This window comes from Cryptomeria japonica, chromosome 7 (genome assembly GCF_030272615.1).
Source record: "Cryptomeria japonica chromosome 7, Sugi_1.0, whole genome shotgun sequence".
NCBI classification, from domain to species: domain Eukaryota; kingdom Viridiplantae; phylum Streptophyta; class Pinopsida; order Cupressales; family Cupressaceae; genus Cryptomeria; species Cryptomeria japonica.
In genome coordinates this window covers 554324200-554349417 of record NC_081411.1, presented here as the reverse complement: position 1 = coordinate 554349417, position 25218 = coordinate 554324200, and the positions used below count along the sequence as shown (strand labels likewise).

Here is a 25218-nt window from a genome sequence, read left to right as displayed (position 1 = left end):
AATGATTGGACATCTTGATGCAATACTAGGTTACATATAAACATCAGGCTAATGTTATTATGCAGCCAAGGGAATTTGTACTACACTTGAGAGAAGGATAAAATATTATAAAGACAAAGATGACCTACACATAACATTACCTCTTCACTTCAAAGATGACCTACACATAACAATTCCTCTTCACTTCTAGTAATGAGACTAGGTAAAAAATTAAACTATAGTATTATCATATTCATCAAGCAAAGAAATGATAGACAAAGAGCCTAAATTAACATTAAATTCAAGCCATTTAGCTAGGAATACAGATTATTTCTTTCTAGAGAACTGATTTACAAGGCTACCGTTGTAGAAAAAGATAGATCATCAAATGCTATTTGGACCAAATAACCAACCTATCTTCACAACATTAATTTAGTTGTGCAGAAAATCAAGAATGATGAGGACATTGATGTGGATAAGTAGATACAAAATTAAACCATGTGTGATAGAGTATTGACAGTATTGATAGAAATCCTACCATATGAGAATAGATAGAATTACACCATGATAAAGTAGACACCAAATATGATGTATGAATATTGAGCTGAAATATAACAGTAAAATACTATCTCTTGGAAGTCCCACGAAAATAAAATAGATTTAATTGTGCACATTGAAAATTTTATTTAACAGATTATTCATCTATTTATAATAAATTTTATATGTGCTGGTTGAATTTTGTGGAAATGCTATTTATATGGTGTGAAGCTATAGAATGCATTTGTAGTAGTGTTACAACAAAAAATTGCCAACCTTGGGCTCAAATGCCCTACCTACCAATTCCCTACAAGTTTGCAATTAGTTGTGCCTTCTATGTATGTACTAGCGAACTCCTGTTTGTATTTGTCTTCTCAAATTGTCACATGGCTGCATTATTCATAAAATATTTCACCATTTCTTGGGTTTCAAGGGATTCACGGGTTGGTGAGAGATTTTTTGTCTGTAGGACTAGTTTCCGAAAAATCGGGTATAGTTGTGATCAAAGTTTGAAAACTTGGACTTGGCAGCCCAAAATAGGACTCGGACTTGGGACTCGGCACAGACTCAGCAAAAAACTCAGCTGGGACTCGACAAAAATGAAAACAGTAGTTTTACCATAAAAAAATAAATTAATTCATTTAGAGAACATGAAAGCCTATTTTGACTATCAATTTGTCATAATTCAAAGATTACACATGTCATATGATCTTGAAACACTCAATATTTGAAATTTCATACTTAATACTCATAGTTTCAAACTTTCAAATGTATAACTTCCTCATAAATTTATAAATGTTTGCATATAATGATATGTCAAAATAACAAAAACAACAAAATACAATCTACATCTTCCTCTTTCCCCTTCTAATCTAACTCAATTTGTCAAGCATTGAACTAAAAGGTGCTACAATATAAAAATGATGATGAATTGTTTCTTCAACATTGTCTTTTTTGGATCTCAAATGCTCCTCTTCTCCTCTCCTTTCCTATTTTGGTGTTCAGCCCTGTTTTGGTGAAGATTGGACAAAGAAAAGGTGAAGCAAAAGTCACCTTTTTATGTCTTTTTACCTCCCTAGCAGCACCCAAGTGGACCTGAGAGTCCATACCCAAAACTCGGGAGTCCGAGTCTGGAACTTAGAGAGTCCTAGGGGGAGTTTCTGACGAGTACTCCCCAAAACTCTTCCAGACTCGCCTCGGGAGTCAACTGCAAGTGGACTCAGCTAGAGATAGGACTCGGGAGTCCAGAGAGTTTTGGAGAGTCCTCAAACTATGATTGTCATTATTTGGAGCTTTTGCTTCTATGCCTGCCATATCTTACCATCTCATGAAGATGTTCCATAGTCATAAATAATATATTTATTATTTATGTTGTCAGTTTTGCATTCAAAATTTGAGAGCTATATGTTAGAATCCAAAGTGATTGTGCTTTAAAATTGTGATATCTTGATTTATTTATTTGTTCTTGAGTCTTTTTCAAATCCTTTTTGACTATCTTTTCCTCCTACATCTTCTTTGTATGAAAACATTTCTGAACAAATTTAGAATCTTTTGTAATGTAAAATTATCTTTCTACACATTTGAAGAATGGCATAAAGATATAGGAAAAAGTAATGCATATATGTTTCACATCTATTATCCTTGTCCATGCCATTCTATTGAAATAACAGTAACTATATTAAGAAAAAGTTATGTTCTGGTAATGCGATTTTAATGGTGAGTTTTGTTGTTGGAATGGAATCACTTAAAATAGACGAAATGCTAGAAAGCATGTATAGATAGTGCTAAGTAAACATTATATATGAAGCCTAATTATGACCTTTCTTTCCTTGGGCCTCAATTAAGATTGAATACATTTTCTTTTTAGATGGAGGATGGTCTAATAAAAACATTGCTATTTTGTTCAAACTTACTGGCATGCAATAACTAATAAGCTAGCTTTTGTCTTTGGGTGTGTAGTGGTTAGGCTTAGATGATAGGGATAATAGGGAACCTCTTTCAAATGGTGGCTCCAATAATATTACCTTCATTTATTGATACTTGATGGCTAGGAACATGGATGTAGGAGTGAATCTTGTCTAAAAATAATACACCTTAATTGCACACTAAATTGACCTAAACATAGATCAACTACTTAGTGAGTGACCGAGTACTTTTAGGAATTTTTTTGGGCGAGTTTTTAAATTTTTACTTGCAAGTCTTAGGTGGATGACTATTTGTGAGTTTCAGCATTGGGCTCACGGCGAGTACTTGAACCAGTTTAAGAAAGAATACACTTTATTTGCATGCTACATTGTCCTAATCATACTTCAACGGTTTGGTGAGTTGTTGAGTACTTGTAGGGTTTTTTTCTGGTCAAGCTTGTATAATTTTAACTCAAGAGTCTTAGGTGGGTGAGTATTTGCAAGTTTCAGAGCCAAAAATGCAAAGAGCATTGGCAAGTACTTGGTGAGTCCAATTACACATCGTCTGAGCATCCTTTGAGTGAATTGGAGTGAGTTTATAGTGGATATAAAGAGAAAATTTTAGGAATTATGGGTTTCTTATTTTGTATTCTTTCTATGGTAGGTTTATAAACATGATTTATAATTTTAGAGGCATTTGATTTGATTTCCATAGTTTTAATTTTTGATTCCTGCTAGCTTTTATGAATGAAATTGCTAGTTTCTTTGTATGCAAGGCTTATGGTTTAGGGACAAAAACTTGTTATTTTGGTTAAATTATTTAATGCTATTGCTATCCAATTACATTTGAAGTGTATTTTATATGAATTTTATTTAATTTTTTGTGTTCAAATCATTGTTTTTTAATATGTTGGTTGTTTTTTGGTATATGAACATGTTGAAGTTAGCATACGGTGGCATCCAATGTAGCATTAGGTCAACATCTGTAGGTGGAAGTTTTCTTGCTGGGGCTTTTGATACTTCTTGGAAATATGCCATGATTATATTAGTTTAGGGGAGCATGATCTATACCTTTTTGTGGGAAGAAGCTTAATAGAGACATCAGTTGCCTCAAGTACCATATTGCATGCATTCCTTGTTGTGATATTAAGCTGTTTCACAAACTCATGGAAGAGGCAAAATGAGAGTGTGAGCGGCTCTTGCATTGTTGGATGAGAAGAGACTAGAGAGGGCGAGGGTACACACAACCCTAGTAGCTTACATTAATCTTGAGTTGGTAGAGAAGATAGAGGTAGATATAAAATATATTGTGGGCTCTAGTTGTGGTCCATGCATATGTTGCACATCCACCTTATTCAACTTGAGCATGGCCTAATCATATGGTTTTTTGTACCTAGAAACACCCCTGGAGCACAACCTTTGTTGTAAGGTACATGGTGAAACAAGGTGTACAAGGAAGTGAATTAGGTGTGTGCAAGTTTTTGGTATTACAACGAGTGTACCTTCAATGTGGTAGAGGGCCCACATTGAGAATATTTCTCACAACATTGAGAGATGCAAGGCTCTCTCTCCAAAAGACTCAAGTGAGCAGTTCATCCAAGATATTATTGCAGATGCAAAGACAATTTTGGAAGAACAAAAGAAGTAATGATGAAAGTTCAAATGCACCATTGCTTTAGATGGGTGGATAGATGAAAGAAAGTACACCGTCGTCAATTTGTAGCTTAAATGGTGAGATGGCTTTCTTGAAGTGAATGGTGCCTCTAACAATAAAAAATGCAAAAAAGTTGAGGTTAATGCTGGAGGTTGTTTTAGAATTTGGCATTGAGAATATGGTGCAAGTTGTCATAGACAATGTAGTGACATATGTGGTGGTTGGGAGATTGCTTGAAGGGATCCTCTTTTTTTTTAACCTCTTGTGTGGCCCAATGTCTTGACCTTCTTTTGGAGGACCTAGGAAAAAGTGATTAGGCGAGACTAGTTGTAGAAGATGCAAAGAACATCACAAATTACATTTATACTTACCCTTGGGTTCTTTGCTTGGTGAGAGATCACACCAAGGGAATAAAGGTTGTGTGATTAGGTATCACAAGGTTTGCAGCTAACTTTTTGGCATTGCAAAGCATTTGTAGTTTGTTGATATTGTTGAAGTAATTATTTGTGAGTCAAGCACAACCAGACTCAACATGTTCAAAGAAGATTCATGTAGAAAGGGCTTCAAAGACAATATTTGATGATTATTTTGCAAAGAGAGTTGCAAAGATCATCAAGGTACATATAAACATAATTTTAAATTTCAAATTAAATCCTTTTTTTTTTCAAAATTTTAAAGTATGTATTTTCGTTGTGAGTTTGTAACTTCAATTTGTTTGTAGTTGTCAAAGTCTTTAGTTTGGGTTTTGTGTTTTGTGGATGAAAGCAAAACCCAAGGGGATACATTTATGAGGCTATGTATAGAGCCAAAGAGGCCTTCCAAAACAATTATCGGGAGAGAGAAATATTTTATTTTATTTGGGATATCATTGATTATAGGTGGAACAATCAAATCCAGCAAAATGGAGTATTACTTCAACCCCAAGTTTTTCTTCTCTAATAGCTCAACAAATGTTAATAGGGAGGTTATGAGGGCCTTTTAACATGCATTAAATGGATGACACGCAAGGTCGAGGTGAGGTACCTTATTATTTCATAGTTGAAAAATTATAAGCAAGCTAGGGGGAGGCGCTTTTCTTTGCTACTAGTCATTTGAGGAAGATCTACCTAAACAATAGGTAACAAAAGTTGGAGTCTTTACTGGTATCTTTCAAGTTACAAATACAAATACAATTAACTTTCAAATATCTATTTTTAGTTTCTTGGTAGGAAGATTGAGATCAAATTGTCCCAAATCTTTGGAAACTAGCCCTTTGATTTTTGTCTCAACCTTGTGGTGCTTTTGGATGTGAACACAATTGGAGTTTGTTTGAGGCAGTTCACACAAAAAAGTTTAATAATTTGACTTAATGACATTGTAATGACCTAGTTTGTGCAAAACAACCTTCATCTTTGCACAAGAAAGGTGGGAGGAACCCGTGGACTTGGATGATATTGATCTCATAGAGATTAGACTATGAAAGTTAAGGAGACACCCTTGTTCATAGAGGGATTGTATTGCTGATTTTAAGGAATATGGTATGGAGGGTATATGTACAGCATAAGCAAGAGAGATTGGATTGGGTGACATCGTTGAAGATGATGTTGAACATGAGGCAAATGATGAGTCACTACCATCTACTACTAGAGTGGAGCGTAAGTGCATCCTTTGAGGCTGAGCGAGGAGTTGTAACTAAGTGCAAGGACTAGATCCTCTCCCTAATTTATCACTAGATTAGGGAAGAATTTGTAAATTATTATAATTATAACTGGCATGAAATTCAATTTGCGATGATGATTTTCAAAGACACTCATCATAAATTCATGATAGTTATTAGTTAGCTGTTGTATTTGCATGATGATGCAATTTTGTACTCAATTTGTATTCAATATTATAGAAAAAACTTCCCCAATGTTTAGAATCATTTGATACATTTGCATTTTGCATAAGATTTATTCTTTTTTAAAAATTAAAAATATTCTTTTAAGTTGTGAAGTTTTGGCAATATTTTTGCCAAGTTGGAGATTTCTGGTCTGCCAAATCTCAGTCTGTGAACTGTTTCGCTAATGTCTTATTTCAGCACTCAAATATTTGAATATAAATGTGATACTCTTAATTTAATTTAGAATTTGCAAAGATTTTATTAAGATTGCCTTGTTTGATTTAGGAAATTTTGTAAACCATTTTGATATGCTACTTTTTCTCAAAAAAAATGTCTAGTTCTATCCAACATGTTTGCTGAGCTAGATTGTTGAAGTTTGTAGCAAGGGCATGACCAAGCTCTCGTTCCTATTTACCTATGTTGACCTCCATTGTGTATGAACTCAACCTAGCTTCAGTAGCGCTTTTGGATTCTCTTATATTCTGTGGATCAGGTAATCATTAGTCTTGAGTTTGTGGGATTATTATATTTTGTGCATACTTGGAGTTAGAATTTTTGCCATGAAAGTACTGAAAAGGTTGCTGATTAAAAGGCACAAAATGACTGCTGAAATCAGCTAAAACTCCCAATCTATCCTGGTGCAAATCTGTCAATTTGCTCTTTCACCATTACATCAGAAAATTGAACTCCAATTTTGAAAAGTTGGGCTTCAGGCTCTTGCAGGTTGTCTTTGTCTCCAGTTTCAGCTTCCAACTGGATCAGCAGCAGAAAAATGACTAAACATGGGGAAAAGACAAGAGTGTTTTCCCATTGGGGGTTTTTGTGGAGGGCTTTTCCATTGTGTTTTTAGTTTTTGTATTTGTTATTAATGACTTAAAAAGTTAAAACAGTTGCCACTTCTTCTTGTAGATCAGAAAAGTCTTCGAGAAATGTGGTTTCTTGACAAATGTTTCCAGCAGATGAGATCAGGACTGAATGTCAAGAAATAGCTGTTTTTGTTTTATGCCATTCCTTCCCTATTTTGCAATGGATAGTACCTGGCTGTTTCATTTCTAGAAAGAGAGCTATCTATCATAATACATGCTTAACACCTCTGTTCTGACTCTGTAATGTGCTAGACTAATTTTTATAAGTTTAACAATTGTTTGATGAAATGCCACCACTGAAGTAAGTTATCTATTTGTATATATTGTAAGTTTTTGACAAATCACTTATTAAACAATCACATTGGAACTGATTTATAGATAAGTTTTTTCAATGGAATATCATCAATATCACAAGTTTCTCAGATTTGATACATAAAATTAACTAACAGAATTGCTAAAATGATCATACTATACTCACAAATTGAATTAGAGGCAAATCTGACCTCAAGGAGGCTGGTTAATAAAGGAGTTCTGTTGAAATTCACACCAACTCAGATTTGTTTAATCTGCTCTTTTGTTTAGACCTGCACTCTTATCAAGGCTTTCACAAATATCTCTAGAACTGCCGTTATGTCTCCCTGCAGTCTTGAAATGTGGCTAGTTCTGTATTTTATCTATGAACTGTCACAATTGCTCCTAGCAGTGCTGTTCTTTTATCCTTGCAGACCTGAAATGACAAATGAACTATTTGTCATCTGCTGCTGCTACAGACAGGACAAATTTTCATCTCTTTCAGACCCACGACCTGCAATGCTGCTGTTGTAAACTCACCCAGGCTACTGCTTATAGTCGTTGCAGGTTAGAAATTCACTCAACACCCCTGTAGATTGCTGTAGACTTTGATTTTGAGAGCTATTTGAACGAATAAATTCTGCTATAGCCTAGCCATGGGGTTTGTTGGTCACACAAAGTAAGGTGACTGTTGGCATTTTCATGCCACCCTTGGGCCACCAATTATCCAATCTGAGATATCAGCAATGGCTTAGACCCCTGCCAATGGCTAGGTCCTAGAACCCTAAGGCTTAAACCCTAAACCCATATCTTCATGCCTTAGTGATTTTGGCCCGTGTTATAATTCTTTGTTGACCCCCTATCACTGGTCAGTTTACTTAAAGCTACCCACCAAAGGCCCCTTAGTCGTTCCCACGACCGGCCCCCATTTACCTGCTCATTGACTCACCCTTAATGTTAATGCCTTAAGTGCGAGGGAGGATCCAACGGCTAGCGTCGTGTTGTGACCAGTTAAGCAGAGATTAACTAGGAGCCCTTGAGCCCACGTTGGCCGTCTGATTGAGGGTGGGTCCCGGTAGGTCATCGCAGATGCGGGTAGCACTATTCGAGGCTCCAAGAGGTATTCGACGTGGTTCTCGTGTGGCATGGTGGGCTTGACTAAGAGGGGAACCTTGCAGATCAACGGTCCACAGGGCCCCATGGCCCTTAATTGTGTCAGAGCCATCAGTCATCCGAGGCTACGCAAACCGTCCGATCAAGGTGGACCCAACTCCAAGGGGGAGGGGGGGCACAATACGATCTTGCATTTGATCCGAGCCATTCGATTGCGATGAGGGATCCAATCAATAACTGTAACTTAAATGGACATTATGGGGGATTCTTGGCGCATCTCAACCATTCATTCCCGCGCCAATTCCTGGATTGATGACTTTAATTCAAAGCCCTAACCAACCAATTTAAAGTCCAACGTTTAGGTGGGAAGTGTCAAGGATGGCAGGTCTAAATAAAATGTTTGCCTCATTGATTGCCCAAATCCAATCCAAATTCAATCCAACCACATCAGAATGGCTCCATAATTCAATTGTAATGTGCCCAAATTGGAGATGTACTAAAGCTATAAAAAATCTTAATTCCAAATAGTAAATTAAGTTAAATGAGTCCCTTGTCTTGATTAAGCCCTTGCACATAAGTTAGAAGGCAATCATATATTGCATTAAGTAAACAATTAAACCATTAAGAACTCCCAAAATTGAATTATCTACTTAACAATAAGGTATCCAAATAGGAAGACTCAACCATAAAGAGATTGTGGGAGTAAGTGACCTTGATGGGGTGTCCTTGAAGACCCTATAGTAGGCCCAAAAGCGGATATACCAACCCTCTTGGCCCCATGTGGTCCATGCCATGTATATGGGGTGGCCTACCTAGTGACATATCCTCCAATCGTTCCCCCTCATCTTGTCATCATCCTAGTTTCTTTATGATTGATCCTCATGCATTAATGAGCAATGGTCGAGGAGAGGGAAAAGATTGCAGAGAGTCCCCCAGAAACCATATCTTTCAGACCCAAAGACCGTACCCATTGTACTCTTTTGGCCTCTATGGGCTCATCCTATCCCACTTTGAGGTGGCATATCTAGAAGAATGCTCATACACTGTACCCCTCTTGTAATACTCTCACGCCCTCCTTCACTATGGCTTGGATATATCATAAGTAATGAAGAAGCCTCTCTTGAAAAAATCTGCAAGTAATCGCAAGACTCGCGAGTCAATTCCGAAAACGAGTAACTCGCACAATAACTTGGGGCCGAGTTTACAGTAAATGTGTAGCGATTTTTTTATGAAAAACTCGTGAAATCGCACGAGTAAAAAAGACATAACTCGCTGCTCGCCAAACATATAAAGTGAAAAGCGTTTTTGCATTTTAGGTTTTTAGTATTATTTTCGTGGAATTGGAAAAAAAGTCGCCATACAAATAGCTATTCGATTTTCGTCGAAATCCAAAACCCTATGAAGATCTTTTACACGATTTCTGTCAAAATCCGAAACCCTACGTTTAAAAAACATTGCAAATGAACCCCGCGATTCTTGAATCAATGAATGGCCATGCCTTTGAATCCACGAATGCGCAAATGGTTGCTGCTTTAGGTTTTCTATTCTTATCGAGTCACTATTTTTATCGAGTCTGAGTGCAGAAATATTAATTTGTCACTTTGAATTGCCAAATTGAAATAAGGTCATTCTATAGTAAAGATTTGGTTATTTTAAATTTATATAATGTCATTCTTTTAAAAAATAGTTGTCATATTTATAATTTCAAAAATTTAAAATCATGTTTTAATAGGAAAATATATGGTTTTTAATTTTTTTTTGAAATTTATGTATGTTTTTGATGAATAGTCATTGCAATACAATAATTAGGAAAAAAATGTCATTATAAATATTTATTATATTAAAATAATTTTATTTATGTTAATATAATTGTAAAAATTGCTAATACTATATATGTTCAAATGTTCGATAACTTTGCCGTGTTATTGCTGATTTTTTTGCGAGTTTTGAAATTTTTTGTTTCCACCGAGTCATTGCTGAGTCTGAGTTTTTCAACTATGGAAGAAGCAATATATATTTTCATTATAACTGTAATTAGTTATTGTTGAACCCATTTAACAGGTTGGTGTTAACAGCATTATGTAATGTATTGATATTATTATATTGTGTTGTATTAACAACATTATATTATGTTAACAGTATTGTACTATATTGGCAATATTATTTTATATTATATTCACAACATTAGCCTCAGATTATATCAATAACATTATGTTATATTGACACCATTATGTTTTACTATATTAATCGTATTATTATATTAACATTCCCCTCTTATGTCATATTAACCGTATTATATTGTATTAACAGTAGTTAATTATATTAACAGTGTTATATTATATTAATAGCATCATTTAATATTATTAGCAATCTTAGATCCCTCATATTCATACCCGTACGTATTTCCTAGGCAATGTGACTGCTGACATCTGTCCTTATCTTCCTCCTTCCTTACTCGATCCTTGCTACAATGACATCAATTTCCATCTTATACCCTGCGTTTAGGAATGAGGAGTCATGTCTTATAAGTTTTGGTGATAATACTTACTAATTGCACCAATTAGTTGTTGATTTGACTTTGTATGTCTAATTGGATTATTCTTATGATAATCGCATCCCTACTAAGGTAAAAGTTAAAACATTGCACTCTTTCATTAATATTAATCTCCAAACCAATGGTAATTGGGTTATTATCGTGCCTCTTCATGAATTAACCAATCAGTTAATAACCGTATCCTTTGTTAATGACTGGATATTAATGAAGGGCAGATTATTGTTTGTTTATCATATATCAAGGTGCTTGAGATAACTTTTATCCTTGAAGGATATTGGCATTATGTAAAATATTTGATTAATCATCTTAACCTGATTGATCTCCTTATCCTTTAATCATTTGGGAATGATACTCATGGTTACATGGCAATGACGACTGCTGTCTGATCTGTTTATTATACTTAAGTCTTATTACAGAACTCTTGGCCTGTCCGTCAAATCTGTTACTATGGATAAAGAATAGATATTTCCTAAGCCATGCTAGTGAGATCAGTCTGACATATGGTGTCCTCTTTGATACTGCATAAATAGATACATGTATATGTGCATCATCCTTGTATTTATTGTCTCAATATCTAATTTTCCCTGTTGTCTTGGTGACGATATGGGAATGACTTCTTGTATATATCAGATTATGTATTTAACACTGGTTATGTTGACCGTATGTGATCAACGTAGTCAATGATAGAGTCATGATTGTGTATGTCCTAGTCAACCAGTTACTAACCAACGATCAGTATTGATATTCAATGAATAATATTGTGGGCTTTAATGTTGTTATCATTTATAAAGATAATACAAGGAGCTTTCTCAAGACTATTGCCACATATCAGAAATACTGAAGACATACCTTATTTTACTAATCTGTTTAATTATTTATTATTAAATTCTATTTCAGAAAGGGGATATTACAATTTGATCTAAGCTGTCCAATTGTGATGAGGGATCCGATTGACAGCTTTGAACTAAAAGGGCGTTATGGAGGATTCCAAGCGCATTTCAACCATTCATTCCCACACCAATTCCTGGATCGATGAGTCAAATTCAAAGCCCTAGCCAACCAATTTAAAAATGCAACTGTTAGGCAGGAAGTGTTGATGACGGCAGGTTGAAATTAAATGTTTGCCTTGTCGATTGCCCAAATCCAATCCAAATTCGATCCAACCACTTCAGAACAGCACCATAACTCAGTTGCAAGGTTTGCGGATGCATTCCAAAGGCTCCCATGCCCATTTATTGTCGTAGAGACCTCCTATTCCATCAGAGAATGATCAAACCCCATCATAGTGACAGAGCTGCCCTAAAATTGGGGGATTTCATGCCCACATCGACTGCAGAGATATTTCCTCAGTCCTTCTGGCTTCTAGAGGATCACATGTGCACGCAAGATCAGGTTCTTGATCTGATTCATTCGATTGTCCTCATCTTTGCAACTAACCCTAATCTAGTTAGGGTTTCTGCATTCAATGTAAAGCTAAGTTATGCGTGCACTATAAAGGCAATCTTGTAACATATTCAAGAGGTTCTTCTCCCTGTTCTCTTATAGGATTCATATGTCTTGTAACTATAATTTTGCCTGGCCTTCACATTAATAAAGCTATCTCTTTACCTTATTTTTGTTTTCAGGTATCTTGTGTGTATAATCTCACCTCTATGCTTGAATTTTTTCTCTTTTCTCCATTTCCAGATTGCTTGCTGTGTTGAATGTTCTTACATTTGTTGTTTGTGGATGGTTTTAGTCCCTTTCAACATCTCTCTGAGTTCTAACCTCCATGTTCACTTTGTAAACAAGCTAAGGATAGGGATTTGTGTATGCTTGGATAGCTCCTATTGATGTTTTGTGCAACCATAGGCAGGGGAAAGACAAATTCTAATTTTGGTGCATCACCTCAATTTGCTTTTTTTCATTCTTTCTTCCTTTTCCTCTATAAGTCACTAGAATAGGTTTTGAAGTAGGCTTTATAAGTGTTGGGTTGGTTCAACACTGCACCCTGATTGGAAAGGAAGCCAGCCTTCTTCAGAGATTCAACCTCACAATGCAAGGTCCCACACTTGGAGGTTGTTTCCATGTTTCACAAGGTTGCTAGGTATATGTACTTGGCAAGGGTGCAAACTTTTGTGACAATAGTGACCAGAATTTTTAATGAATATTCCCCAAGAAAAGGGTGGTGGTTGGTTGTGTAGGTATTTAAACCCTTAGGATATAGCTGCGATTTCTGTTAACTGCTCCTTAAATCCTCCGTCAACTTCATTCTCTTTGTTCATACTTATATTTGTAATCTGTTGGTAGTCAATTTCAGGTCATCTCTACCTATAATCTATTAAGATTCCTTTGCAATAATATTGGAAATAAATCAAAACTAACTCCCTAGGCATGGCCACAAATCGACAAAAAGTATTAATTCAATACTTGGCACAAATCTCCTCAATCTTCAAACACTATGTGCACCGGTGAATTTTGTATGAATCCACTCAATCAGCTAGGTGGGTTCTCATTCATACAACTGATTGCCATAAGCATTTTCATCCTTCAACAAAAGAATGAACCAGGTTCAATCTGTCCAAATTTGGATTTGCAAAATAAAATGCTAAGAATGTCTTTTCCATTGCCATTCCATCGTTTTATACCCTTTTTTTGTTGTTTTTTTGAAAAAATCTTTATTTTTTTTCAAAAAAGCATTTTTTACCCCCTAATTGATTTTATTAATTTATATTTTAAGCCCTGGAAAGTCGCTTCATAAAATAATTAATTAAATGAGTTGCTCAAGCTTAGATAACTTATTTTAATAATTTTCTGCACATTGGCCAATGTTATGGAAAATAATAAAATAGCCCAAAATAGGAATTATGACCCCCCATTAATACGTTGAGTGCATAGGAGGTCAATCCTTGTGCAAGTTGGTATTTTCCCAAGATGAGAGACTTTTTGAAGAAGTGTGGAGTACTCACATAATGTTAGATTTGTACACGGATGGTACCATTATACTCATTTGGGCTCCATGGACTCTTTGCCACTGTCAGAATACCACCTTCATAATGTTGGTGTTCTCCAATAATATTGGAATGGACCAAAAAGGGACATTACAAACACATTCCCCTCGTCATTCTGCAAATGTTTGGAGGGTTTCTGGGATAAAATTTTTGTTTTGAAAAAAGTGTCAATTCTCATAATATAGTTGCCCTTGGATTCACTGGTATTTATTTTTTCTGTTTTAATCCAGCTTTAAATTTTCTATTATCCTAATCTGTAAATCTTCTATCTTCTATCTTCTGTAGCTAAAGTAGAAAGAAATCTATCCACCAATTATAGAATTTGTTGAATTTTTTAGTTCTGAAAAAATGGAATGGAACTCATAGCTAAAAATATAGAAAGGGGTTGTATTTCCTATAATTTTAAATTCGTTGCTAAATAACTGACTTTTTCTCTATTTAGAAATTAAATCATCATTATTGTTAACAGTTATAAAATTATGAAGTGACTGTTCTTGAGTTATGCTATGTTTAAAGCATACTACTTTGTTGAATTGTCAAAAGCGATGAATATGTACATTTGTTTACTAATACAGATGGTAGTAAAATTACACTCCTTACTCAGTTCTGAAAATAAAATTATACTACTTGCTTCCAATTCTGAAAATTTTGATAGCTTTTTTGTTTGTAATCCATTGTAGTTTTCTCTAAATGACACCTCTTTTTCCTAGCAGGTAAATATTGGTGGCTCAAGTACAGACAATGGAGTATCACCAGCAATTGGCAGTGGAAGTTTGCTCGGGTAAGTGTCTTTTCATGAATACTAAAAATCTTTAGAGAAGAAAGTAAAGATGGCTATTTCTTTACAATGCATTTTCATTGATATTAGAGTTTTGCCAACAGTTGTCAATGATAATTTCCTTGGCTAAGTTACATTGCATGCAGAGTTAACACAGAATGCTATGTATTTACTATTTAGAATGGCTTTCTGATTATTTGTGAATGGTAAATGGTGCACAACTTTTAGTGTTCTCTGTATGTCTTCCATTGCGAGAATTATCAGAATTATTTTTTTCCCTGAACTGCATTTTTTATTAGAATAATACTGGCATATCTTATTATTTAATGGTCAATAATGTATATTTAGGTAGATTAGATTCTTTCTAATTTTGCTTTTAGTTCTCGATGGTTTTTTTAGGAAACTTCATCAATGTAATTGCCTATATGTACATTTCATTCTTTCAATAAAATCAAGCAATTACCATTGTAGCATGGTATTAGAGTGGGGAAAATTTTGGACGCTTTCTTGTCTTCCTGTAATTTGCATTTGCCTCGAAAGTTCGCGTGTGGACTCGTGTTGAAAATCGTGTTTTTCGTGCGACCTCAGTTCTTCATCTGCCACCTGTGTGTAGTTGTTTTCCTTTTTTGCACGTTTTCTCTGTGCGTTTTTGCAAGGGTTCTTTGGGAGTTTTCGGTCGCGATTGAGAACTTGTGGAGTTTTCTTTGTGTCTACCTGCGTTTTTTTGTGTTTTCCTGCGATGACTCACAACGCATTTCTTATCAGCCCCTGGTCATTATTTCTTAGTGACAACTCTGTTTTTTCTTTGCGCTTGCATTTGTCTGTTCAAGCGACTTCCAGGTCGCATTTTTTTGAGAAATGGCGTTTTCTTTTTCGTGGGCTGGCCCTGCAACTCGCACCTTTGTTTCGTGCTCGGGATTCTGTATTTTCTTTTGTACGATTTATCTGTAAATTGTGGTTTCCAAACTCAACCAAGGGTTTTTGCATTTTAGGTTTGCTATTTTGCTTTATCTGCAACTCGACCTAGGGTTTATACCCTCAATCACTATTTTTTGCATTTTTGGCTGTCCATGGTATTTTCTATTCGTCCTAGGGTTTCACAACAATGGCTAGGGTTTTCAAATCTTCTTGTTCTGCAGCCCGATCTCGAATGTTTCTGCTAATTTTGCCTTAGGATTTGTGTCTTAGAGTTGCCATTTGTACTAACCTCCGTTTTCTATGCATTGGGATCTATGCCTTGGGTTTTGTGCAATCAGATTTTCACTAGTTTTTTTGCCGCTTTTGTTTAACTCATTTTTTGTGTCTCCGAAAGTGTGAAAGATGGCGTCTTTGACCAACATAATGTTGGAAGGAAGTCAAAGGTTCAACGATCGCAACTACAACATGTGGAAGCAGCAAAAGATGACCATATTTGAATATTGCTGTCTTGATACGCTTGTTCTAGGTATGGAAACTCATCCTACAACAACTGGACAGGACCAAGACAAATTTGATGAGAGCCAACCGGGAAGCCATGATGCTTATCAAACTTTCATTTACTGATCATCAGCTACCTCAGGTGCCATCAGGTAAGACAATTGTAGAGATTTGGACTCATTTGAAGGATCTCCATGAAACATCAGACAAGAGCCGTGCGTACTCTTTGAAGAACCAACTGTTCTCTAGAATGATGCCTGAAAAGATGTCTTTGCAAGAGCATCTCATGAACATCAAGGACATCTGTGATCATTTGGAGGTGATTGGTTGGAAGATGGAGGAAGAAGACATGGCAGTCATCACTCCGAAAAGTCTACCAAAGTCTTATGAGCACTTTATTGGGACACTCAACATTACCTCAATTAATGTTGACTTGAAGTTTCTAGATCTTTGCAACAAACTTTTGCAGCAGGATCGTTGGGAACAACAATTTGGTAGCGGTGCTATTTTTTCCTCCATAGAACAAGCCTTCTCAGCTAAATCCTTTGCTAAGGACAAAGGGAAAACTTTGTCCTCTCAGTAGCAGGGCCTAGGTCAATTCCATGACAACTCCAGGAAAAAGAACATTCAGTGTAATTATTGGCACAAGTATGGTCACATGAAGAAAGACTGTATGCAACGCTTGGCTTCTAAATAGAAGAAACAGGGAGGGTCTTAGCCGAAAGCTACTGTTGAAGAGCACACTGAGCAAAAGGAATTTGCCTTTTACACCTTTATGGCTAAAAGACCTACAGATCATGTTAAGTCCTCTGGTTGGTACATTGATTTAGGTGCTTCTCGACACTTCACTCATTGGAGGGATTAGTTCACATTACATAATTTTTACCGATTCAGTGATCTTTGGAGGAGGGGAAGAGTATACTATTGTCGGCAAGGGCAATGTGCAGATTCAATCTGGTGGGAGAAATTTAATTATCCTCAATGTATACTATGTTCCAGGCATGGAACTCAAGCTTCTCTTTGTTAGTCAGATTATGAGACTCTCCTCGGCTAGATGTTGTTTTCAGTTCGCACAAATGCAATATTGTTGATTGGGAGACTCGCACTACAATTGTGGTCGGTATTGAGGATCATGGTCTTTATAGATTTGTTGATATTGGTGATTCTTAGGAGCATACCATGGCTGCCAAAAGTTCTTCGATCAACAATCTCTAGCATCAATGGTATAGGTGTCTGAACCATAGTTGAAAATCTCGGACTCGCCAAACCAAAAATTTGGACTCGGACTCAGACTCGTGAAAGACTCGGCAAGGACTCGGCAAAAAGAAAAACCGTAGTTTTACAAAAAAACATAAAGAAATTAATGCATTTAGAGAGCATAAGAGCCATAATTGAAACATTATACATGTCACATACTCATAGTTTCAAACTTTCAACTCTAAAATGTATAATACCAAGATTTCTTCAATGCTAATTATGCTGTTATATGGAGCCTAATTAGACTCCGAGGTTAAATTTTCCCTACTTCCATCGGCGCAGTTTCCCCCTATATTTTTCGACGGGGGTTTGGTGGCAGCGCCCCCAAGTTGGGGTCAAGGGGCAGCACCCCTTGCGCGCTCCCTGTCGCGATACAGGGCGGGGTCGAGGGGCAGCGCCCCGTGAGGCCAAAAATACTTTTATTATTTTATAAAGGCGTCGGGTGTTATTTTTCTTTTATTTTTCACTCCCTCAGTTATGCCAAATGAAGGCAAATTGTTTTTAAAAAAACTCAATTTTAAAGCTTGCATGACTTTTTTCTGGGTCGTGCGAGTCCATCTGAAAGACTCGCGAGTCCATGCAAAAGACTCGCACGAGTCCTTGCAAAAGACTCGCGAGTCTTTCAGATGGACTCGCCAAGACTTGCCTCGCGAGTCCTTGGCGAGTCGACTCGTGGCTCCCATGGACTCGCGAGTCCGTGGCGAGTCCACGAGTTTTAAAACTATGGTCTGAACATACATTACCTCTCTCAGTTAGTTTGGGAGGGTCTGGTTGTTGGCTTACCTGAGATTCAGACTTAGAATCATGGAGTTTGCCGAGCTTGTCAGGCTGGAAAGCAGCATCAGACTCCATCTTCAAATGGTGATTCTTGGCGTGCTTCCAAGGTATTACAAATGGTTCATGCTGATATTTGTGGACCAATGAACACTTGTTCAGTTACTGGGTCCAGGTATTTTCTGTTATTTGTTGATGATTTTAGTCGCAAAATGTGGGTGTATTTTCTTAAACAAAAGTCAGAGGTGTTTAGCATGTTTTAGAAGTTTAAGGCCTTAGTAGAAAGAGTTTGGTCGGCAAATAGTAGCTCTTAGGTCCGACAATGGGGGGAGTTTTGTTCTTCTCGTTTCTCCAACTTTTGTGCACATCATGGCATCAAGCGTCAGCCACACCTTACACCCCTTAACGAAACGGTGTTGTTGAGCGGAGAAACCACACAATAACTAAAATGGCTTGTTTGTTGGAACATAGAAGTGTTCCAAAGAAATTTTGGGTAGAAGCAGTCTACACTGCTATCTATCTTCTGAACCGATCTCCCACACATGCCGTGAAGAAGAAGACCCCAAAGAAAGCTTGGTCTGGTAGGAAGGCCAAAATTAGTCACCTAAAAGTCTTTGGCTCTATAACATATGTTTGGATTCCCGATGGTAAGCGCACAAAACTTGATTCCAAGAGCCAAAAACTCATGTTCACAGGATACAGTGAAAACCACAAAACATATCGATTGATTGATGTAGACACTAATCATCTCATATTTAGTTGGGGTGTTTTTTTGATGAAGAACGAGGGCCTTTTCAGTTCTCTTCTCTTGTTTTGTGCCCTGAGGATCAGCCTTTGAAGGTTAAGGATTTGGGTGTTCGTCTTCCCTTAGGTCCACCTGATGGGAGGGATTCAACAAAATCTGACTTTGAAGTTGTGGAGTCTCCCAGGCATGTTATTGCACCATCTGACTTCCTCAGGAAAATGATGATCTTCATCCTGATGAACCTGTTCCAGCCATTCCTAAATCAGATGTTGGTTCTTCTACTCTCCGGCCAAAATGGTGGGCCAAGACCATAGGTGATCATCATGATGATGAGCTCATTGAGGGAGTGTTGATGTGTTTTTTAGGCACAGTCTAACACAAAATAAATACCAGAGTATCTTATCCTCTCTTGAACAAAGTTACTCAAATGTCGAAGATTGGCTTAAGGATCACTTGAGACAACCGCAAGGTTCTTGTATGTCGGGTCACAACGTGTGGATAAGCACAATTGGTTGTTGTGATTGTTGTTCCTCCAAGGGGCCTTACATAACTTCTTAGAATATGAATGCTCAATCTTTCAAGAAATGGTTTCTTCGAATGATATTCAATGAGGCTCTTTCCTACTACTACTAGACATTTATCAAAAGAAATGCAAAAGATGAGGGTTGAGAGATGCTAAACTATTCCTAAGAATGGATGGATGAAAGACGATTTGAGTGAAACTCTACTAGTCTTAGTATTGCCATACAAGAACAACTTCACCAAAACTAGTGCAATCTTCTAAGGACATTCAAAGATTTTCAAATCGCTACTAAGCATAGACACCATCAATAATGCATATCCATGATTAAGCAACAATTGAACTCAAGCACTTTCAATAATGCCAGTTGACCACACAAGGCACGCTTACAATCAACAAGACGCTATTGGTATGGATTATGAGTTTCACAATAAATCATATGCGACATTCCATCATTTAATCTAAATACTTAAATCAAAGATTGACTTGAGAGGATGAAAACCATGCAAGAAGCTTCAAGGATTGAATAGAAACACCATAACTTAAATGCTTAATTAACCCAATAGAAAAGTAGCAACAATTCTTCAAGTCCTTCTCTTATCTCTCTTGAACTCTAATATCTATCTCTTATAGCTAAGGTCTATTGTCTATTGTCTAATGTCTCATCTTTACAAATGAAATGAGTGGGGTTTTGTATAGCACTCCTGAATACAATGAAGGGCCAAGATCAAATTAGGATCAAGGGTCAAGATTTTGCCACCTAAACCCTAATTAGGGTTTGATACAAATAAACCCTATTAAGATAAATATTATCATGATATCAACCAATGAGAAAATGACATGAGCTGGCACAAAAATCGAGGAAGCATCCTCCAATGAGAAAATGAATTGCCACATAGGATCATAACAAACTGTCATCTAGAACTTTGTTCCCTTTCTCCTTCTCTTTTTTGGCATATTCAATGAATCAGGTCGTTATGCCTTCTATCTCAGTTATTGGAATTTTTGGTAGATTCTTCAACTGTTCTTCCAAGTGGATGACTTCCTCAAAGGATGTGACCATTGCACAATGAATGTATGCATATCTTCCAATTGTTTTTCGGTGATCATTGCATCAGTCTCGTGAAAGATAACTTTTATTCTTTCCTATAACTCCTTGGCGTCTATAATCGTGCTAGGATCAATCTTTCTCTCCAAGATGATTTGTGCTACTTCCACTATTTTATCACGAATGAGGTGCATAGCATCTTGAACTTGATTGCATCCGTTGCCAATATCTTCAAATACAATCTTCTTCATGCGAAGTAGGCTACTCCAATGTATAAAGCTCGGTGTAGGTCCATCTTTCATTATTTTTTCTTTCACAAAAACTTCTCTAGATGTCTTCCTCATTTATTGTAGGACGGGGATAGTGATGTCTCTAGTGTAGACAAATGCATCAAAGGCCTCTATGAGAGCATGAGTTCCTTCAAGAACTTTTATAACTCTACCAAGAGTCTTCATCATATCTCTTACAAACTTATTCACCTTGTGAAAGATTTTTCTATCCAGGTATCCATCAACAGTGCGAAATTCCTTATCCTTTCCATATGATCCACTGATTCGGCGGGAAGTAAAGGTGGTGGTGTAACTGCCGGACCAGGCTGCCTCAACGGTTTCTTGAACTGTTGGAAGTAGTATCTCCATGCACTCATATCCTTTTCTAACTTCTTATTCTTCTCCACTTCCATTCTAAGCATATCATTGAGTGTCTTCACTGAATCATTCACATCACCTATGGCTTGCTCCGGATTAATTGGACCTAGATCAATAGTCTCCATATCATACTCTTTTGCAGTGATTTCATCTTCATATTTGTCAACCATTGGAGTAGCTATTTGTATCTTCCGGGAACCTGAATCATCTCTTATCACCTTTGACATCTTCGTGGCTTTCTTCTTTTTAGGGATTTCTCGAGTTCGACTTAGGAGGCTACCAAGTCATATACTGATTCTTCATCAACTGCTATCACCTGTCTAGTAAACCTTTCCTTAAGCCATGTAGGGATAGATGATCTTCCCTCTCCCACTTGTGTCTTTTCGTTCAACAACTCATCTCTAGGAGGGGAAGTTGATTCATCATCCTTTTCTCCTTCATCTTCATCATTCACATGAATGTGACGAGCGAGATCCCTTTGATCTTGTGATATTTTTTCTTTGCCTTTGTCATTCTGAACTGGAGACTCCATTGACTCGTCTACTCCATGACTTGATTCCTTGTCAATCCTTTTTTCTTTATGCCTTTCATTTTGATTCATCTCTTCTTCACACTTGGAGGATGTGTTGGAAGGATGACTGGAATTTGACTTATGCTTCTTTCTCTTTATGATCATCTTTTCTTTTCAAACCTTTGGAATGAGTTGATTGAGAAGCGCTTCTGCTTGCACTCGCCTCTTCTTCAACATTAAGTCTCGTCTCTAGGTAAAATGTTAGTCATATTTTGCTCTTTCAACTTTTGGTGCTGAATGTCTATCCATCTGCGAGTGTAGTCCAAGACTTGTTTCATCAACTGCTTCAAATCTACAACTTCCATTTCAACCCAATCGATCTTGATCTCTTTGCTTTCTTTCCCATAGGCGGGTTGGAGATATTTGCCGCTATCCAGTGCTTGATCGACAACACTGATAATGTTGCACTTCCGAATGAAATCAAGAGGTAGCCTGGAATACATCTTTTTCTTCACTTCTAAGTCATCTTGAACATTCATCCAATAGTCTTCTAACTGCCATTTGTGTTTATACTTCTTCCCTGCTATTCTTCTTACATTGTCATAGGGATCAAAGTTATCTCTAGGAGTGAATGGCGTGAATGAGTAGAGAGATAACTCTTCTTCGGTGTTCTTAGCTGCTTGTAGAGAAGGACAAACTTCAATTGAATCACCAAGTGAAATAGGAAAATAAATACTAGATCCATTTTTGTGCCGAAATGCCTTAGCATATGTTGCTAACTGTCTCACCACCTCAAGTAGCACTATTTTGTCTGTCGGATAGCATGGTAACATGTATGGAGGAGAAGGACATCCCTGAATCCTGATGTATGTGAATTTCGGAAATTGAATGAACCATGCACCATATTGTTGAATCAACGCTTGCGCTCCTGGAGATAGCCTTTGATGGGTTCCATCTTGAAGGGTCCTCGTGATAAGCATAGTGAAGGCATCATTGACTCTCCTATAGTGATGGTTTGTCGAATGGTGTAGTTGTGGATATGCTTCACATGCTCTTATCTCTCCAGGTCCTCTTCCAACTACACCTCTATACATCAGCCCAACATATTCATTATTCCTCACAAGTGAGTAGATGACATAGGAACTCATTTTGAATGTCCTAGTGCGGTTTAGTCTTCTCAGTTGAACATCCAAGTTGTTGCTGATGAGTCTCGCCCAATTGATTGTATCTTTACCATTGGTGGCTGTCTCGATGAAGAACAACATCCAGTTCTTGAAGTAGAAGGCTTGTGGTGCACCTACAAGTTGATTGAGTAAAGTGATGAATTCTCCGAATTCCTCCTTGAAATCAACTCTATGTGACCTACTAGGTATCTTGCTTTTGCCTGGTCTAGTCTTTGATAGCCAATATTTGTTGATAATCTCCGAACATGTTTTAGGATCATCGTTGTAAACTGATTTAGCTCCTTCTATGCTCTTGTAGATCATATTTCTCAGCTCAGGTATGGCCGTCTCTGAAAGGTAGGCAAGCACTCTCCCATCTTTCACTATTGTCCTCGTGTGAGAATCGTAATGTCTAGCACATTCAATCATCAACTCGTAGCATTGCATTGTTGGAGGGAAGTCAGCTGCTTTCACTATTCCACTATCTATCATCTTCCTTGCTGTCGCAGTAGGTTGGATTGTGTACAATGAGCTCCTGAACTTCTTGAGATCAAATTTCCCAAGGTTTGTGTCTCCTATATTGCTCCAATGAGATGTGATCTTGGTCTCCAATGTATTGCTCTTCGAATCTTCCTTGATGAGCGCTTGACGAGTTCCAGCTCCATTAGGCTTAGGTGCTGCCATTCTTCACCTATAAGAGTTGTGTAAATTAGGAGTATGGTGAAAGATATGCAAAATGTTAATGTGGTTAATCCTGTTTGACTTTAAGAATGATAGTAGATAGCTTACAATATTGATTCAAATCAATCTTAAATTCAAATGAATCTGAAATTAGATGCTAATTAAGACTGATTCCTATATCTAAACACACTTATCTGCATTTCCTAATGAATCAACATCAATAAGAGAGGCCTAATTTAATAGATATCATTGCTATTTGACTCTAATTAGACCTGTTTCTAATTTCTTATCAGTCAAAATACAACACCTACCTCTGATTTTTAATAGATTAACCTTGAATTTGATCAAAAGATGAGTGATAATATCAAGGAGTTCGCTGTAACTGACAATTTTGCCTTGTGAAGGATGAATTTGCTACACTTTAAGATGAATTTTGCTACTTTATGATGGAATTCGCTCCTCTAAATTACTGGATCTGCACCTCGAATTCTCCTTTAATGCTGATTAACTTTGATGATCTGCTGATGAAGTTCGCTATCTGCTTATGAAATTCGCTGTAGGAGAGAAGTGTTTTGAATTGATGAATAAATGAATGTTTTGATCCTCCTTATATAGGCGCTCAATGAGGAGATATGCCCTTTCAAGTGTAAAGCCGGCCTAGTTTAGAAAAATAAAAAAATATTTATTGCTTATAGGGCCAACTTAATAAGTTATCAAAACATTTTCCCCTTTTGAATTTGAATTAGTTTTGGCGCCAAATGTGTTTGAATTGCTCTTTCAACGGTCAAGAGGAGAATTTGCTCCCAGCTAGTGGCAATGGAAGTGTTTTTTGCTTCATTCCAAGGGCTATGGAAGTAAACACTTAGTCAAACTTTTATTCATTCTCCCCATTTTAACTCAAAACATCCTCTAGAGTTGCCTTGAAATCATCTTTGCTCCCCTTCATGAACAAAGGAAGAGCATTTCGCTCTCACATGGAGGCAATGGAACAAAATTTCACTCCTAATGAGGAGCAATGGAAGTTTTGCAACACTTAGCCAAATACTTGCTTCATCAATTCATCTCTTCACACGTAAAAGGATGTCAAATTCTCTCCATCAATCGCCTAACATATGATTTTGCTCCAAGATATAGGCAAAAGAAGTGGAATTCGCTCCCAACAAGGAGCAATGGAAATGATTTTCGTTCCTAGAGAGGAGCAATGGAAGCTCTCTCTCACTTAATCATATTTGCTTTCTATCAACTCAAAGTTGAAAATTTGTTATCTAGACAAGTGGAAGCATCAAATCACCTCAAGGAAGGCTCTGCAAGCAATTTCACTCCTAACATTAGTCAAAGGAAGACATTGTCGCTTATGTCAAAGAGGAATGGAAGTGTTTTTTCGCACCTATCAAGGAGTAAAGGAAGTCAATACACTTCGGACACTTAGATCAATTTCATCCTTTCTACGTCTATTCATCAACTCAAACCTCAAATCTTTTAGCCATTCATGTGTGAAAATATGTCAAACGGCCTTACAATCAATTTTGCTCCCAAAGGGAAGCAAAGGAAGTGAATTTCGCTTCTGTCAGAGGGCAAAGGAAATGGACCTCAAACTCACCTCATCAGCTGGATTTCATCAATTCTTTGCTTCTGCATCATCTTTGACTCTGTGATTGATCCTTCCCAGTGTGTAAATGTGTCGAATTAGCCTTAAGGAAGGTCTTGGAGAGAATTTCGCTCCTAGAGAGGAGCAAAGGAAATAGCTTCTAAGTTGAAGTTTAACTCACGTTTCCTTACTTACCTTCATTCTCTCGTCTTAAAAACATCAAACCATGTTCATATGGGGCTCTAGAGGCAAATTTGCTCACAACCAAGGGCACATGAAGTGAATTTCGCTCCCAAAGGGGAGCAAAGGAAGTGGTTTTCATCTTCAATCTTGAGCAATGG

General features: G+C 37.0%; 1 protein-coding gene across 1 annotated transcript in view; it reads left to right on the top strand.

Moving 5' to 3' along the window:
- LOC131031096 (uncharacterized) overlaps positions 1-25218 on the top strand; it is a 217836-nt gene that overhangs the window by 155489 nt on the left and 37129 nt on the right. Inside the window, exon 18 of the mRNA XM_057962124.2 lies at positions 14463-14530. Within this exon, the coding sequence (XP_057818107.2) occupies positions 14463-14530 (68 nt within the window). The remainder of the gene's footprint in view (positions 1-14462; positions 14531-25218) is intronic.